Source organism: Harpegnathos saltator, unplaced genomic scaffold (assembly GCF_003227715.2).
Source record: "Harpegnathos saltator strain DR-91 unplaced genomic scaffold, Hsal_v8.6 scaffold140, whole genome shotgun sequence".
Classification (NCBI taxonomy): Eukaryota; Metazoa; Arthropoda; class Insecta; order Hymenoptera; family Formicidae; genus Harpegnathos; species Harpegnathos saltator.
Window position 1 is genome coordinate 1,057,080 of NW_020229918.1, and position 16,914 is coordinate 1,073,993.

A 16,914-nucleotide genomic window follows, 5' to 3' on the forward strand; every position below is an offset into this window, starting at 1 on the left:
GTTGAATTAAGCTTTAGATCTTTCTAATGACGATTTAATGCCATCAAAATATTTTTCCGATTACGCGCGCTCACGTACGCATTCATATGTGTATAGCACATATATACAAGCAAACAATCATACATACATTTGAATAATCTATTCTGATTAACTGACAATTATTCCGAGACCAATCGCAGAAAATGTTAAACACTAAGTACTCGTTTATTTCTGGATAGGCAAGAAATTCAACCATATACACATATATTGTTTCGCGAACTCTTATATTATAATAATGCAAATACGTAATCGCGTAAAGAAGATTAGCGGACAATCATGCTATCGTAAATATCGTTAGCTTATTTCCGAGGTAACTGTGTTTTCTGTAACATTTTTGTTGCTCAAATCCATTCTTTACTTTGTTCGTCACTACTTGGCTAAAGTAAAGTTGGAAGCGTTCCGCGTATTTAGATTTAGAGCGCTACAGTGTGCAAATTAAAACGTAAGGACGTACATATAATCTATCGCGGCTCATGTCGGTCTTGAATTACACTTTAGATTTTTTTAATGATTATTCGGTGCCATTGAAAAATTTCTCCAATTATCATACGCTCACATATGTATATATATGTGTATAGCATGCACACACATTTCGCGTATTTAGATTTAGAGTGCCGTAGTATGCAACATATAACGTATATGAATAGACACGTACACACACATTGTACATGCATTTGAATACCCTGTCGCGATTAGCTGACGATCGTTTCGAAACCAATCGCGGTAAACGTTAAATGCTAAGTACTCTTTCATTTCCAGATAGGCGAAAAATCCGACCACATCATTTCGCGAGCTTTTACGTTATAATCGAGTAAACATGTAATCGTACAAGGGAGGTTAGGACAACCGTGCCATCGTAAATATCGTTAGCTTATTTTCGAGGTAAGCGAATTTTCCGTTGCAATTTCGTTTCTCAAACCTGTTCTTTGCTGCTCTCGTCACTACTTGGCTAAAGTAAGGTTGGAAACGTTTCGTGTATTTAGATTTAGAGCGCCATAGTATGCAACATTAAACACGCGAAAAAGCATATATATGTCTATGTAGCATCGTATCGGTAAAATTACGCTTTAAATCTTTTTAAAAACGATTCGAATGATTAAATCAAGATACGTATATCAAGTGATAGATATTTAAAATTCAAGTAAATTATCGAAGGAATTTTATTATTAAAGCAAGTAACCAATACATCTCGTTCAGACATCTATTGTAGATAATTCTAAATATACATTCACGAAAATATTCGATAGGTATTAATTTAACGTATACCAATTTAGGTTAGGTTAGGTTATTTGAATCTTGTTGATTGGGCAATATACTGATCGCCCGTTGAATGTACTGTTTAACAAACAATTGGAATTTTATGAAACCACATCGTTCAATATTACTATAAAGCTAAACCGCAGATGTCTATAAAAATGTATTTTCTATTATTGATACGGAATTTTCGGTTCGACAGTTCAATCACAATTCGGGGCGTTTAACGCTTGTTTCATGTATCGCTATGTTAGCAATAATCGATTCCATCGGAACGGTTTATTTAATCTGCCGAAAGATTATAGCCCGAAAAGTAGATACTGTTGTCACAGAAGCACAATTTCGTTCAGTATCGGAAGCCAATACTTGATTTATCATTCAATTGACCAACCTTCATGCCAAAATAACATGTCACGAACATTGGCTGTGTCCAAGTACACATCACAAAAGCTGCAACTATCTGACTTGTCGACTTGTTCGACTTGTGACTCAGATTTGTGATCATATATCGTCTATCTATTCAGAATACTTTCAGTTTACAGTTATTATTATTAATACATTAATCGCCACGTTGATCTCCATGAATTGTTTCAAAACTTGACTAAAATTCGAATAACCATAGTTAGGATAAATATATGATATATATATCTCCCAATCTATATATATATATATATATCTATATATTTATCAGCTGAATTCATAATTCCCTGCTGGTCACGTGTTTAATTCGTTAGATGCAATTAGTTACGCTTTATGCATAAACTAATGGAACGCCGGTAATGCCCGTGGCAGTCAACGTGTTAATGTTACATTACATTCTCTCTCCTTCTCTCTCTCTCTCTCTCTCTCTCTCTCTCTCTCTCTCTCTCTCTCTCTCTCTCCCTCTCTCTCCATTAGCTTTTACGTTCTTTTGTTTGTTTTTTTGTTTTGTACATGATAATGTATAATAATATTTTACTATTGGCTTATTTTTAAATATTAATTAAGTGCGTCGACGTACACGTAGAAATTAGTCGGAGTTAATGTAAATCTTTAAGACTGCGTTTTGCAAGCTTAATAATATATTAATTTGATATTTACGTTAGTTAACATTCAAAGAAAGAATGGAATATAGTAAGTGTAAATCGGAGAAGCGAAATTTTTAACGTAAACTTATCTCTCAATTATATATCAATCTCTCAATATAAACGAATGAGTTATTAATATATCTTTATGAAATTCAAACGAGAGATATTTTATATACGATCCCTCATAATACGCTCGTGCCAATACACTAACATTAGCTGTATGTTATCACGTCGAACCCGTACGGTAAATTTGCATTATCTTAGCGTTATGATACACTCCACCTAATGATACACTCTATTTTAAGTTCTGTCCTTGTATAGTAATAGATTTCACCATGAGCCTGAGAAATAAGTAGCATGCACTATTCGTAATATTCTTGGGACAAAGGCTCTTTATTGAGACGCATAGTCAATCAATCATCCGGTATTAATCCATCTAGATGTTAAACCAAAACATCACGAATTCGACTAGAAATCCCGATAAAGCCAATATTAATAACGAATTACGTTCCTCGTTAAACCTATCAAACTCATTAATGGGTTCGCTCATTAATCGGTTGAAATAAAATATAAGATATGTGATAATTTTCGCAAAATGTTTAGGAGGCTTTTTTTTTATTTATAAGCCGCAAAAGAATTCGCATCAATTTAATAAAAAAAAAGATCTTTTCGAACTATCAAATAAGTTGGAAATAATTTAGAATCGCTTATATTGTTAGCATCTTACTTCTTTCATCTTAATATCGATCTTTTAAACTGTACGTTTAGATAGAAGCGTTTTGTCGCGTAACAACTTGTATGTAAACGTTTTGATAAATGCAGTTCGAGGATCGCCCTACTGATATACGCCCATACGAGCTGTAGGTACCCATCAATTAACTCCGGTATAGTGTTATCGAGAAGTGGTGCATTCTTCGTTCGTTACAGCTAATTGAAGTCGCACAGCCGACGCTCTTTTCTGTGTCAATTGAGCTTAAGTGCTGCAAGTTGTAGTTCGTGCAAACGGTTCTTCTAAAGTCTCGCTCCGTAAAAATTGCTCCCTTTCATCCGGCTGCTCTGCGAGTTTTATTCTATATTTAAGATATTTCGATACGCAGAATTTCCATTCGCATCGATGTGTCCTCGCGTTCTTCTCCATCGTTCATTTCGTAGCAATTGAAATTGTTATTTCCTTTCGTAATCCTCGACATCGCGCTACTTGTAATTGCGTTTCAAATCGGTTAAATAAATATTGGTATGCTACGCTTTGTTAACTTTCCCGAACGTACAACGAGTTCGGGTATACGAGAGAGAGGGAGAGACTATACAACCATTCCTTGATTATCTTTCACACCTAGCTGCTAAAACTTCGCAAACAAGTCAAAATTGCACATATCGTATGGTTTCAATTTTATTTCATGTAAATCGGAAAAAATATTTCAAAAATTATTATAGACACACGAGAATAACGATGCACAATTAATGTCGCGCGACCGTTTCTGATAGAACTGACTTTTCACTTAATAAATAGAAATCAATTGTATTGGGGGTTGCTTTCAAAATAAAAACGGAGTTATCGAATAGAGACTCTTGACGCTTTACCTCGATGCTCCACCATCACGTTGGGGAGGGAAAGCACCGAGAAATCCTCAGAATGTTCCGACGGGTTTAAATCTCGATGCGGACACGTACAAGGTGAGATACGCGAGACGGCATGCTCTGCTTTTACGATCCTCGCCCTACTTTTCATTTCTCTCGCGAACTATCGGACAGAAGAGGGTCCCGTATGTTCTCTCGCTCGCGTTCTTCAAAAGTCAGACTAAATTCTTACCGGTGGAATTTGTCCTTGAACTTAATTATATGCCCCGAGATTTTGTGTCAAATCCCTTTCAGATAACACAGTTATAACATCGTGCGCTTTTACTTGCTGTCGCATTTCAAATTGTTTGACATATGTACAGTAAGACGTTCAGTCAAATATTAATCTTAAAAAATATCAGATAAGCTAAAAAATCTTAACTTTGTAACTTGTGGACATGAGCATGACGTATCACAGAAACGTATATCTGAAACGATTGTCACGAAATTTATTTCAAGAGACGCATCGTGTGTCGAACGCTAGAAACGTTCCATATTTTTGAGGAATTTAAAGAAACGGGGAGAAATTGTCTTTGTTAATTCACCAAATTGATATTTAATATACTGTTGTCATAAGTGATATTTAATAATTTATTCACATTTAACTGGGACATCGTGTGCCGCTTCAATTTATTTATAACAAAATTACCGTAATACCAGCATGCATATTGGATGCGTGATGAATTTGAATTGAATTATTTTTTCTAGATGGACTTTGATGAATATATTCTGAGTATTGTTTTTTCTATTATAAAAATATACTGTAATTTTCATCATAATAATTTTAACGTTAACTGCTGAAAGCTATGAGAGAGAGAGAGAGGGGGGGAGGGAGGGAGGGAGGGAGAGAAAGGTGCAATAAATAAATAAAGATATATATATATGTATGTATATGTATAAATGTCAGAATTACAATTTATTTTATTTAATACTATTTGTTAGTATTTTTCTACATGTTATTGTTAGATTATTGTTGCTGTTCTAACGATTATATACAGAATTTTTATCTATTTCTATATCGTAACAAAACTAATTTTAACTAACTACATTTAAAACAATACACGAATTCTATAACGACATATTGCATACGTGTTAATTCGATTTTCTATAAATATTTCTTTTCGGTATTATACATATTTTTATCAGTACAGTACGATATACGATTTGACATTCTTCCGTAACGTGATATTCTAGTGGTGTTTTTATTTAAAAACAAGTAAAACTTGGTCTATTGTTTGCACATGCACGTTTGTCGCGTCTCTCGGTTTACAAAAGATATCCGATATCTTTTCCGCTAAGAACGAGTCTTCTCGCAAAGTTATGACGCAGATAACGGTCTCCGCGGGAACTTAATCTTTAAAAATAAATTTTGCTTTATCGAATTTAAGATAAAGTTGAATGTATCGTATTAACGCGTAATTTTTTCACACCTTTCAACACACCTTTCGACATCTTTCGCATGTCATTGCAACACACACGAACGACTTTTGTTCCAATGAAATGGAAATAATTTCTCGAGGGTAATTTATCTCAATAAGAAGTTGTATCCTCATGTTACCAATTCGCGTCTACGTGATGCATTAATTTAATAACTCATTCGTTTTTGAGACATTATGTACTCTCTCTGGATCTGGTATATTTTGGAAATCGGCCAACTGACATACGGATTACTACGATCCAATACGTTTTGTTCCATACAAGCTTTCAGAGCATCAGACATTCTCTCTATATTAGATAAATTTACGATAATTCTGTATTAGAATTAAACAAGATACAAATATCTTTGATACTAGATAGGAATATTATAAATCAGACATCAAATTAATATGTTCGTTAAAATAACTTTTATGAGGCGAAGCGCATTTTAACTTCCTCGTAAAAATCAAATTTAAATCATAAAATATTTTACATTGGTGACTTATGACTATGTTACGATTTATTTATTTACCTTATAAGATATTTATATATGCGGAATATGTGGAAAAGACTTAAAACAGAAAAAAATTAATTTGTCGCGATTGCAAATTGATGTTTACAAAGTTGGAGTTCGCCGGAGTGATTCGTTTTTATATCATTTTAAAAGATTGGTCACATAAAGGTCTGGTATTTCAGGTATTTTTTTTCGTAACTCATTAATGGTACACGCATAAGAAATGCCAGCCGTGACATTGTTAGGATCCCATTTCAACCATGTGATTTCCTTAGTGACATCCAGACAGAGAAACATATTTGTATACCTCGACTGTATAAACGGATCATTCAAACCCACAAACGCGGTACCCTTCTTGCTTTTTGGATCGTAGATGACTTTCCAAAAATACTTTGGTACGGGTAAGACTTGACGCTCAGGATACAAGTATAAACGCGTTTGCACACCATAAATATTCTTCATGGTCATTATATCATGCGTTCCCGTATAAACATCGAGATCCAATTTCCGATTTGTAACCAAGTCTCTGATGCTGGTTTCTAGCAATTTCCAATTACCATCATTGAAAGACAGCCACTGGGGCGCGGCATTCACGTACCAAAAGGTGCTCCTCTGCTGAGAGCCATATATAAAGTCCGATTTGGCCGCTAAATGACCGCGGGAGAGGAACTGCACTGATTCCCTTAATTTTCCTGCCACTAGATCGGACGATCCCAGGATTTTAGCGAGCGTTTCTTTTTGGGCTCGAAATGTATACAATTTGTTCACATTTATGCCATGAAAAAAATTACCCTGCTTAAATTGTGGTCTGGAACAAATGATCGTTGACTGAGTGCGATCTTAAAGATAAATCTATTCAACTATTTATCGCAAGTGGATTGTCAAATACGATATTTTTTATTTATAGAATAGATATATGTCGTAGGTTTATTTTAGCACAATACTTTCAAAATTATTAGGATACAAGGATATTTGCGAAGATATCGAGCATTCAAAATTTATTTAGAGATTCTTTTGAAAATAATTATATTTCGTCGAAAAGTGATTAGTCTTTTTTCGTAATTAGAAGACCTCACCTAGGATAGCTTCTTTGAAAATTTCCTATGTGCTTCGTCATCCGGAATTTCGTATAATACGTCTCATATGTTTCATCGTTGTAACATATCTCAATAGTAGCTATGAAGTCATTACCCATTTTAAAACCAATTTCAACAGGGTTGTGCTTGCAGGTGCAACATGGTGGTTTTCTATATTTGGTACTATCTTCAGGATCTTTCGCGCAAGTTAAGGTTCTGAAATCGTAATTTTCGCCCTTTACGCGGAACGTTTTATCCCATACACAGGTCGCTGGGACTTGATCACCCCAATATTCATCTTTAAGATAATTATCTTTGCCTGGACACACCAGATGAATGGTATCACCCGTGTGTATTTCTAATGTCCTATTTTTGTTCTCCGGATACAAGAAACTTATGTCACTGCCCTTCCATCTCAGGATCAATGGTTGAGGTTCCTTAAGGTCGCCATTTGGATATTTTGTGGAGATCGAACAGCCAGCATCTGCGCATTATTATTGTGATAACACGGCAATGAATTGTTCGCAAATACTTGACGGCATTACGAAAGAAACTAGATTACCAATGCTGGTTGGTTTTGTCAATATCCAAGTGACAAATACGAAAAACGGGACGGCCACCAACATGTTCGCGACCGACTAATTGTATGGTTTAGTTTGGACGATCACACACTCGTTAACTGGTGCAATGTGTCTTTACGTATATAAGAGAGGTGGTAAGCTTGTAAAAATTTTATGCAGCTATCAGCTGACGTGTATATAAGATAACGTTGCTCGTGAATCATGTTCGCTTCAGTGACACGGAAATGATACTGAAATGTGGACTCAGATAACAATAATTTTGCTCGTAATTTTCTCTTTGGCAGATTTGCAGGTGATCTTTCGTTTAATACCTCGTTTAATACCGGCTGGGAGGGAATTTTTTGGTAACTTTACAGCACTCTGCATATTTAAATTGTATATTCAACTGTACGTATGTGCATATGTATGTAGCAAAAAAATTCACTCGACTTCGTCGTTGCTCGGCGCCGACGCCGTAAAAAGATCTTCAGCGACGCGATGTTACAATTCATTGCTTCTAAAGTGTAGACGACGTGAGTAACTTGTGCGAGAATTTTGGTATTGCATGCAAATTCATGTATGTAAATATGCCGCCCTTTCCCGTTATTATACCGTATGGATATATTATATTGCCAGAGGCAAGCAGTGACTGATTCGATTAATTTGAATATGTCCTGATTATCTAATGGAGGATGCAAACCATTAAACGCACACGATATTATCAATACATATAAATATAATTAAAACATCTTGTTTACTCGAGTTTCATTAGACACAAAATGTTTATTAATTTCTGTTTATTAATTTCGTATACATTAAATATTTGAACCATGCCTCCCAAGTCGAAATTCCCTAAAATCACGATCGACTCAAGGAATCGATTGGATAGTCAGGATGTCTCGTCTATTTGCGCAGGAAACGCACATATCGTATGAATTTAACGAATACTTGCGGATTCATAGGAAGCGGACGAAATCGACCGTAAGTCTCATTATTACGAACTCTTGCGCCAAGTAATAAGCAACTCATGATGGTAATATATGGGAGGAAAGCTACATAATATCAGCGCGACGGTGCGACTTAAGTTTAACAGAGCCGTCGAGGGAGAGGCGAGTAACTATGCTGCGTTTTGGTTAGCCGTAGTATGTGTGATCTGTACATGTTGATAAGAGAGTAACTGCGGCAGGTACGCGCGGTGCCAAAGCGAACTGAATAACCTGACAGGACGGTCGGTCGAGAGTAAAAGGCGGTGTTCCGCTGGGTTAAACGAACCCCAGCTGTATCTCGCGAACGTCGTCTCTGCTGGGGACGTTATTTATTCCTCAGTTTCTCTAACAATCCCATTTAGCGGTTTCGATTCCCCATCCCTCCCTCATCCTGCCTCGCGGTCGGCCGCGTCTACGTCTACTCCAATAACACGGAAACGAATGAAGTATAGAGACGGAATGTTAATGTCTGACCGACATATCTTGACGGTGTGCTCTGGCACCGAATCTATGGTCGCTAATGTATATCGCGAAGTAACGTTCAACAGAGAGATCCAATTACGATAGATTACGGTCGAGACGCCTCTTCCTCTCCGAGGAAAGTTGCGAGTGGAAACACTTTATATTAATGTTCATAATTCGTCCTTTGAGTGAAAGATAATGGTACGATCCGCTGGATACAATTACAGAAACGTAATGCGAAGCGCATGGAATTATACGTTTGAGACGCTCGACAAAGGGCTATCGTGTTAACAATGATATACGAAGTGTGAAGAGAAGATGCTCTTACAGACGTGATTTTACGCTCCTATGTTCGCTCGCATAAAGTGACCAACTCCACTTTATTCAGACGTTGATTAAGCTGTAAATCAGTAATTTGGGCGCAGCTTGTTCTAATCAACGGCAAGTTATGTTGAATTAACATAAGTTACGGTCACGGTGTGAGCAGCGTGTTGGATCCACGTGAAATTTCAAACAGGTTGAACAGGTCGCCCAGCCGATATCCTAATTACCGTTTTCGGAAGGGGGTGGAGGGAAGGGCGGAATTCTATATGAAACGCGAGCGTATGTACCCGCGATATTCTCCGGGAGTCTTCGACCTAACTGGCACTGAATGGCGAGCAAAGTTCAATTGCAACGGATTCGAGGTTCAATTTACAATGGCCGAGAGGTTAAATACGCATCTGAGACGACGGTGAGAACGTGTGCGCTATCGGTACCCACGTGCGTTCTATAAAAAGAAATGCTATTCATATACGTTATATCAACACAGAATGATATTTAATCACGTAGAGAAACACGCAGGGAATTCTGCAGATCGATAAGTCTTGATCTGTCATTTGCAACAGAGATCTGCCGTTCGATCGCGCGCTACGCTGAAAATCGACTGAAAAATTTAAGAACATTCATATATACCGCGCGCACGCGTGGGCGCGTGCAAATGCACTCACACTGCATTTGTCCGAATGGAAGAGTAAAAGATACTCGGGTGTATATTTTCTCCCAAGCGGGAAATCGGTTTCGAATGTAGGCCACGGTAGTATTTGACCCTCTCTGGAAACTGACGAGATGTCAATAACTTCTCATAAAAGGCGGATTACGTCGTCGTGCCAATCGCTTTATGAAGGCCTTAAGGCACTCGAGGGCCGCCTCTTGTAAGAGAGCTTTTAACAACGAAAAACGAGAGTGGATGTATTTAGTGACTCGTTCGCGATATACTGGAAATGACAGCCAGTGCATGTGCATGTCGAACGAAATATACAAGCATATTTTTGAAAGACTGCACATTACATATCGTATTGATTTATTGTCTTATGTTGGAAATATGTCAAAAGAACACAACGGACTATGTTTGCATGATACTGTATCTCTCGTAGAGAATTTTAACGTTTTCTCGATATATTTTCAATTTCTGAAGAATTCCCGATAGAAAGTATTTTAATAATAAAATAGAAAAAGATAGAGCACATCGAAACAATAACGTGTTAGCATTATCGTGACATTACAGATAAGAGATAAAGAACTTTGTTCGTGATTTATCCTTTATTAACCTTAACGCATGTAGGAATTTCAACGTGATGACGTACCAGTTACTGTGCGACCTGCACGGGCAGATGCTTGCGTTCGAAGCTATACGTACACAATTCTCCATTGTGGGTTTTCATGAATTCCACGAATGCGCGCGTGGTTATCATTCGATGGATAACCGAAACCGCCGAATTCGACCCTTAAGTACACAACTGATTACCTGACCTACTCGTACGCACACAGGCCGCGTGTTCATTTCAGAATCGTGCATTCAACGTGCTTTAGTTGCATATTATTCATGGAAATTATTAATGAGTGGAAATTCCAACAGTCAATTCCCGTCCTTGACTTGGAGACAATTTGAGAACAGACAGTCTAAATATACGAGTCGTCTCTCGTTCTCCTTCTATTTCTAAACCACAAATTAATGTCGAATCTTCTCTTCTTTTGAGATATCGACATTTTGCTCGATATTTACCTATCTGTATACTATATAAGCCTCCTAGTGATACTGGCTAAAGATAACCATAATGTATATGATTGTCTTGTAACATAGTTATACATGCTTTTAAGAAGTAGTTCTTTATTAGAAACGATATATCTATAACAAAAAAAAGAGCACTGTGTATTTTAAAACTTACGTATCCTAGACTTGGCAAAAGAAAAGCTCGTTAATTTTTGCATTGAGATGTCCTTTTTATACTAAAATTGTCATAGAATTATCTCCGAGATTTTTCTATCGTTCTCTATTTTTATAGGCCATCTTGTTATCGCAATGCGTCAGATAATGCTGTTGCTCTTTCACTTATCAAACATTGAGATAATGCTGTTGCTCTTTCACTTATCAAACATTGAGAAGTTAAGATATTTCAGCTGGAAAACACCTTGAATGGAGAATTTAAGATATCTCAAGTGAATTCCTTTAGCTGAAAGAAGACATCTCAAGTGAATTCTTTTAGTTAAGGATATATTCGGCTAAAGGAATTCACTCGTGATATTTTAAATTCTCCATGTCCGGCAATTGAGCCATCGGTAAAGATATTTGATGCATTTACACGTACTCTTTCGATATTATTATTTTAATTGAAGCCCGATGAAATTTTCATGCGGGTATACGACGTGACTGCAAAGGTAACGCGTCAAATTTAATATATGTACGCGTAGGAAAAGTGAAGAGCCACAGCGCACGCGACATTTAAAAATGGCGTCAGGTGACTGGAAGGACATGACCTTGATCGATAAAACGATGTCAAAGATATCTTAAGATATTAATTCATTTTTTTACATCAGATTTAACATCAGAACTCGAAAATTTTTTTATAATTTCTTTATATAACTGAAGGTTTTTTTTTTTCTTTTGGTTGATGTATATTGAAATCAATAAGGTGTAAATTTTATATTTTATATTTTTAGCAGGATTGGAAATTATTTTCCGCGAATAAATGCACGCGTCGAGCGAAAATTAATTAAAGGACAAATTATTTAGGAGGACAAGTTTTTGGCACAATCGTTCAAATATGCACGGCGCTAAAGCTTTGAAACATTTATCCGAGAAAAGCTAAAAGATGTAAAAAAGTTCTTTGCTCTCCCGATAGGATTTATTGCTTTCTTCCCTTGAACATTAACGCTATGAGATATCGGGTGCCCGCATTGATCCATTCGTCGACACGTTCGTATTTACGATTCACGCGAGTTATCCCGACAACGCATGCAATTCGTGCTCGAGGAACTGCCATGAACATAATTATTATTGTTGACGTCTCGCTCGTATTGTTGCAGGGGTCCATTCAGCGTCGTTCGGAAATGCATTCACCGTCATACCGGGCAGATTTTCGCCGTAAAAATCGTCGATGTGGCAAAGTTCACTTCTAGTCCTGGTCTCAGCACCGCGGGTGAGTCTAACATTACAGTTGTTGCACGGGACAACATCCGTCACTAATTAACGGCTGAAACAGTTTTTTTCCAATTTCGATGAGCTTTGGTTAGGTTGCACATGAAGCACTCGAAAAATGCATGTTCCTTTGTGCACACTTGCGCTTTAAAAGTGGAAATGCAATTGGCCGAAGCTAATTCGATATATTTGATTCTGAGTGACGTATATACTTCTAAATGTACAAAATATAACGAGAAAATGATTCAAATTTGTTTACATTTGTAATTAAATCCTTAGTTTGTGATATATAGCTTTGATTTTTTCTTTAATTTAAAATATAACATAATTACGAAATGGATTTCGTATTCTGCGTTTTTGTTTGAAATATTTTGTTCTCTGTGCATTTTACAACTTCTAATAATATTTAGACTGAATTGGATATGTTGAGTCAGCTTTGAATAACTGTTTTAATTTTCCGTTAAACGTCCAAACGAAGAGATATAGAAAAATTTCCATTTTTTGAACCGTTTCATTACAAAAGGCTCATCGAGATTGATAAACAACATAATTCCTATCGCTTTCTTGCAAATAGTCGACCATTAATTTTTATCGAGTGTTCGAAAGAAGGCATGTATTCTCCTATTCTATATCCTTTGACAGCTTACTACAACGTTTTACTATACGACCGATGGAACGTGGATTCGAGTCGTGAACCGGCGCGCGAACCATTGTGCAATTGAATGAAAAGGCTGACCATTGTCGCTGCGCACATTTTTCGGGGGTTTAACCCAACATATCAGCCGACGCGCTGAGACGATATACGACCAGCATTGTTTAAAAACCGGTTTTCTGTATTAAAAGCGCACGTTTTTTTCGTGAAATAAGAGAAACGTTCGTTTTCTACCTACAACATGAAAATGTCGAAACGATGCTAAATGTACTACGTAAGCTCATTAGCGAATAGATAATTAGTAAACGGATATTCACTCTGAATTTTTCGTGATAACTGTAACAATTTCGCAAAATCTCACGTTTTTCGCGACGAGAGAAGACTGTTTTTTATACAATATCCATCGTATACTCGTCGAACTCGTTATATTACCGGAATAACATAAAATGAGAGGACGCACGTTTCCATACTGAAAATATCTGGCTGAATTACGTCGTTAATAGCGAAGCAGGTGTGTCACCAAGATCCCATATGGGATCTTTGGGAATAGCGCGAAGCATATGCCGACAAAGTTTGATATTTCGCTCCTCGCGGCGGGTTATAACTATACATGAGATGAGACATTTGTTTCGCCAGATAGAAACGTCAGGATATTACGATGTTTCTTTGCTCATTTTCTTCCTTCTTTATATCTAATGCATTTGTTATACGATCTCTCTCTCTCTCTCTCTCTCTCTCTCTCTCTCTCTCTCACTCTTTCTCTCTCTTATCATATTTATAACAAAAATTTATGTTATATAAATCAGCGTTTTTCAACACTTCTTTGCTACAACGAGGCGCACGCTTGAACGTCTTATTAGAAAGCCGATAAAGATCTTGAACTATCGCATTCTCAAGTAGAGAAAGAGAAAGAGATACTCTATTGAACAAATTAAATCTTTTAATCAAGAATACATTGCCGAACTAAGCTGTAAATAGAAGGGAAAGAAAAACTTTATTTTCTTCAGATAATTTTAAATGAAATTTGCTTGAATAATTCATTTTTAATATGATATTCAATTACAGTGATATTTAATTACCAAGCTGCAAAATAGCGCAATGCAATTTTGCGACGAAAGTTTCGTCAAGGAAATTAATATTTTGCCATCTAAATTACTTAAAGAATTTATGGATAGTTGGAACAGCGAGGTGAATTTTGACGTCCCGTGTTTGATTTATTGAAATTTATTAATGTATATTGAAATTTTACCAATAACTTTATTATTAATTAATTTGAAAACATAAAAGAAAATTAGATAAAAGATAATGGACATTAACTCTTATGTAAAAATATAATTAAACACTGGAAATTACTTTGAATAATTAAATAATTATACGTTTAAACATATGAGTTCTCGTTTGTGACTAACATAATTAGTTTCTGATATTACCTTTTTACAATCCTTTTTTTTCATTTAGTATATCTGAAAAATACGATCACTCGCGTACTATAACCGGATCCAGTAGTTTTGCTCGAGACTACAGATTCCATTGCAGCTCGACGCAGATACGGTATCTAAATTGTCTTTGGTAAAAACGAACTGGGAAATGAAGTTTCTATACCCGTTTCAGATACAATAGCGAGAGTTTCATTTAATCGGAATAGATTTAAAACATTCAAAGTGTTTCATCTCGTTCAAATAATGCTTTTGCTGCCAGTTTTTAATCATGAGACTATAAAGACTTAGAGTGTACGTGTCTATAATTTATAATGATGTTAATTTTCCGTTTTGGAAAGATAGATGCGACATATTAAATCAATATTGAAATTTCAGGCGTTAAGTGGAGTAGTTGGTAAATATTAATGATATTTATTTTCTGGATAAATTACGTTCTGGATAAATAACTCGTAATTAGAATCTGTAATTAATTCATTATTTATTTTAACGTAATATACATATACGTTTCGTATTTCATTAAAAGCTCAGGCTTAACTCGCAGATAAGCTTTTCATGGTAGAATTCGATCGAGCACTATTTTTGCATTTTCGTAATTTAAAAAATTTTTAATGTTACAGTAACAATGTTTCAGTAACTACATTGAATTTATTTTTTAACGAGACAAAACTTCCTTACTGTAAATGGAAGAATTATAGTTTTGTTAATTCGTGGCTAAAATCTGCACTCTGTGCGAAATGTGTTTTATGTGTAGAAAAGCCATTTGTTGTATTAAATTCACATTTCGCATGTTTTAGATTTAAAACGGGAAGCTACCATATGCCATATGTTGAAACATCCTCATATCGTGGAGTTACTGGAGACCTACAGTTCCGAGGGCATGTTATACATGGTGTTCGAATAGTAAGTATGCGAAGAATAAACATATTTTGTATTTCGGCAAGAAATCGCATCTTTAGTAATTTCACATGTTAACGCACAACATTGGACAGCAGCGATCTGTACAACGAACATGTTTACATATCATGCCTGTCCACTCTATTTACACCTTGGTACTGCGGCGATCTCAAGCCTTGTAAGATTAAGGCTGCAGAAAATGCAGCATAGATTATCATAGTTGCACGCTGTCAATCGTGAACTTTAAGTCGGTTTTTTTTTTAGAAGAGCGATTTTTGAAACGAAGGACGTCTCGTCTTTTATATGCCAACAAGCTTACTCTGTCGTCTTCCTGGCGTGATTATTATCTTCGGGCTGATGGTTGATGTTATGTCGCGCAGGGCGGGAGTCGCGTCGCGAACATCGGAAATGAAAGAGTCGGCAAAATAAATACGCAACATTTTCTTAACGGCTCCATCTTTGTTCGGGAAAGGCACGTTTTCCATTTGGTTGTTTGCTATCTATTATAACGTTCTACTAGTTCACGCTATAATTGGATACACATATCCGAGATACTCTTGAAATAATCCACGCTCTCTATCGGATAAGATAGCCACAGTTTTTAATAGACTCGAGGGGGCTCAAGGTGTTTTTAACGAGACTTTAAATAATAAATTCTGCACCCTGCTACTTCCTTTAGTTTCACAATACACTATTTCATTTGCTACGTGAAAATACTTATCGGCAGTAATATTTCATCGTTGTCAATATACGATTGCTATACTATTGGTTACGGCAAATGCAAGCCCTTTTTTTGTCGATAATCTTCCGCTGATCGGTCGTGCATGAAAGACTTCAGGTTTATATTCGGTCATATTCGATACGAATAATAAATCGATAGAATTAACGAAATAAACATATTACAGTGCATCTGAAATATGCAAAAATATGCACGAGAAGCAATATTCCTCTGCACCGTTCAGTGGATATTTTTATGCCATATTTATCTAAATATATTTATTTTTGATTACAAAACTGTTATGACGCATGCAATATTCCGGCATGGAAAATGCAGAGAGTAGTATATTAATATCGCTTCCCCTGTGCTTCTCTTTCAGTATGGATGGCTCTGATTTATGCTTCGAGGTTGTGAGACGAGCGACTGCTGGATTCGTATACAGCGAAGCGGTTGCTAGGTAAGAAAATTCATTACATGTATCATTGCACAACCCTATTCCTCTTTCGTCTTCCCTCCCTCTTTATTTCCACCAAATACACTGCGAATATCGCGAATTCATCGCAGACAGTACATCCATCCGAACATTATCTCCTAAAGTTAAGGCCAGCATCATTTACGAATATGTATAGCGTGATATGCTGGCATCGTGCTGCACGAGCATCGCTTAAGGGAATATTACGCGCTATTTTGCGATAAGCGTTTCCAGAACCCTCTTCTTCCTATCTAAATTTAGCATGCTATGTGTGTATGTTTTTTAATAATA

The 16,914-nt window shown here is 36.2% G+C and overlaps 2 protein-coding genes across 12 annotated transcripts in view; one reads left to right on the plus strand and one right to left on the minus strand.

Moving 5' to 3' along the window:
• CASK (peripheral plasma membrane protein CASK) overlaps window positions 1-16,914 on the plus strand; it is a 217,423-nt gene that overhangs the window by 3,793 nt on the left and 196,716 nt on the right. For 10 of the 11 annotated variants that reach the window (XM_025308194.1, XM_025308196.1, XM_025308193.1 and 7 more), the window contains exons 2-4: window positions 12,337-12,449; window positions 15,334-15,439; window positions 16,531-16,608. In XM_025308194.1, the coding sequence (XP_025163979.1) occupies window positions 12,337-12,449; window positions 15,334-15,439; window positions 16,531-16,608 (297 nt within the window). The remainder of the gene's footprint in view (window positions 1-12,336; window positions 12,450-15,333; window positions 15,440-16,530; window positions 16,609-16,914) is intronic. The other variant, XM_025308202.1, reaches the window with a different exon arrangement.
• Window positions 5,872-7,684, minus strand: LOC105188409 (uncharacterized). Its single transcript, XM_011149835.3, has 3 exons — window positions 7,546-7,684; window positions 6,984-7,467; window positions 5,872-6,715 (listed from the first exon to the last, which is right to left on the minus strand). The coding sequence occupies exons 1-3, from the start codon at window positions 7,607-7,609 to the stop codon at window positions 6,049-6,051; spliced, it is 1,215 nt and encodes a 404-aa protein (XP_011148137.2). The 5' UTR covers window positions 7,610-7,684; the 3' UTR covers window positions 5,872-6,048.

Coding starts and splice junctions, on each gene's coding strand:
- LOC105188409 (XM_011149835.3), bottom strand. CDS start 7,609: ATGTTGGTGGCCGTCCCGTTTTTCGTATTTGTCACTTGGATATTGACA. Junction 7,468..7,545: donor GACAAAACCAACCAGCATTG/GTAATCTAGTTT, acceptor AATAATGCGCAG/ATGCTGGCTGTTCGATCTCC. Junction 6,716..6,983: donor TTTCAAAGAAGCTATCCTAG/GTGAGGTCTTCT, acceptor CATTTGTTCCAG/ACCACAATTTAAGCAGGGTA.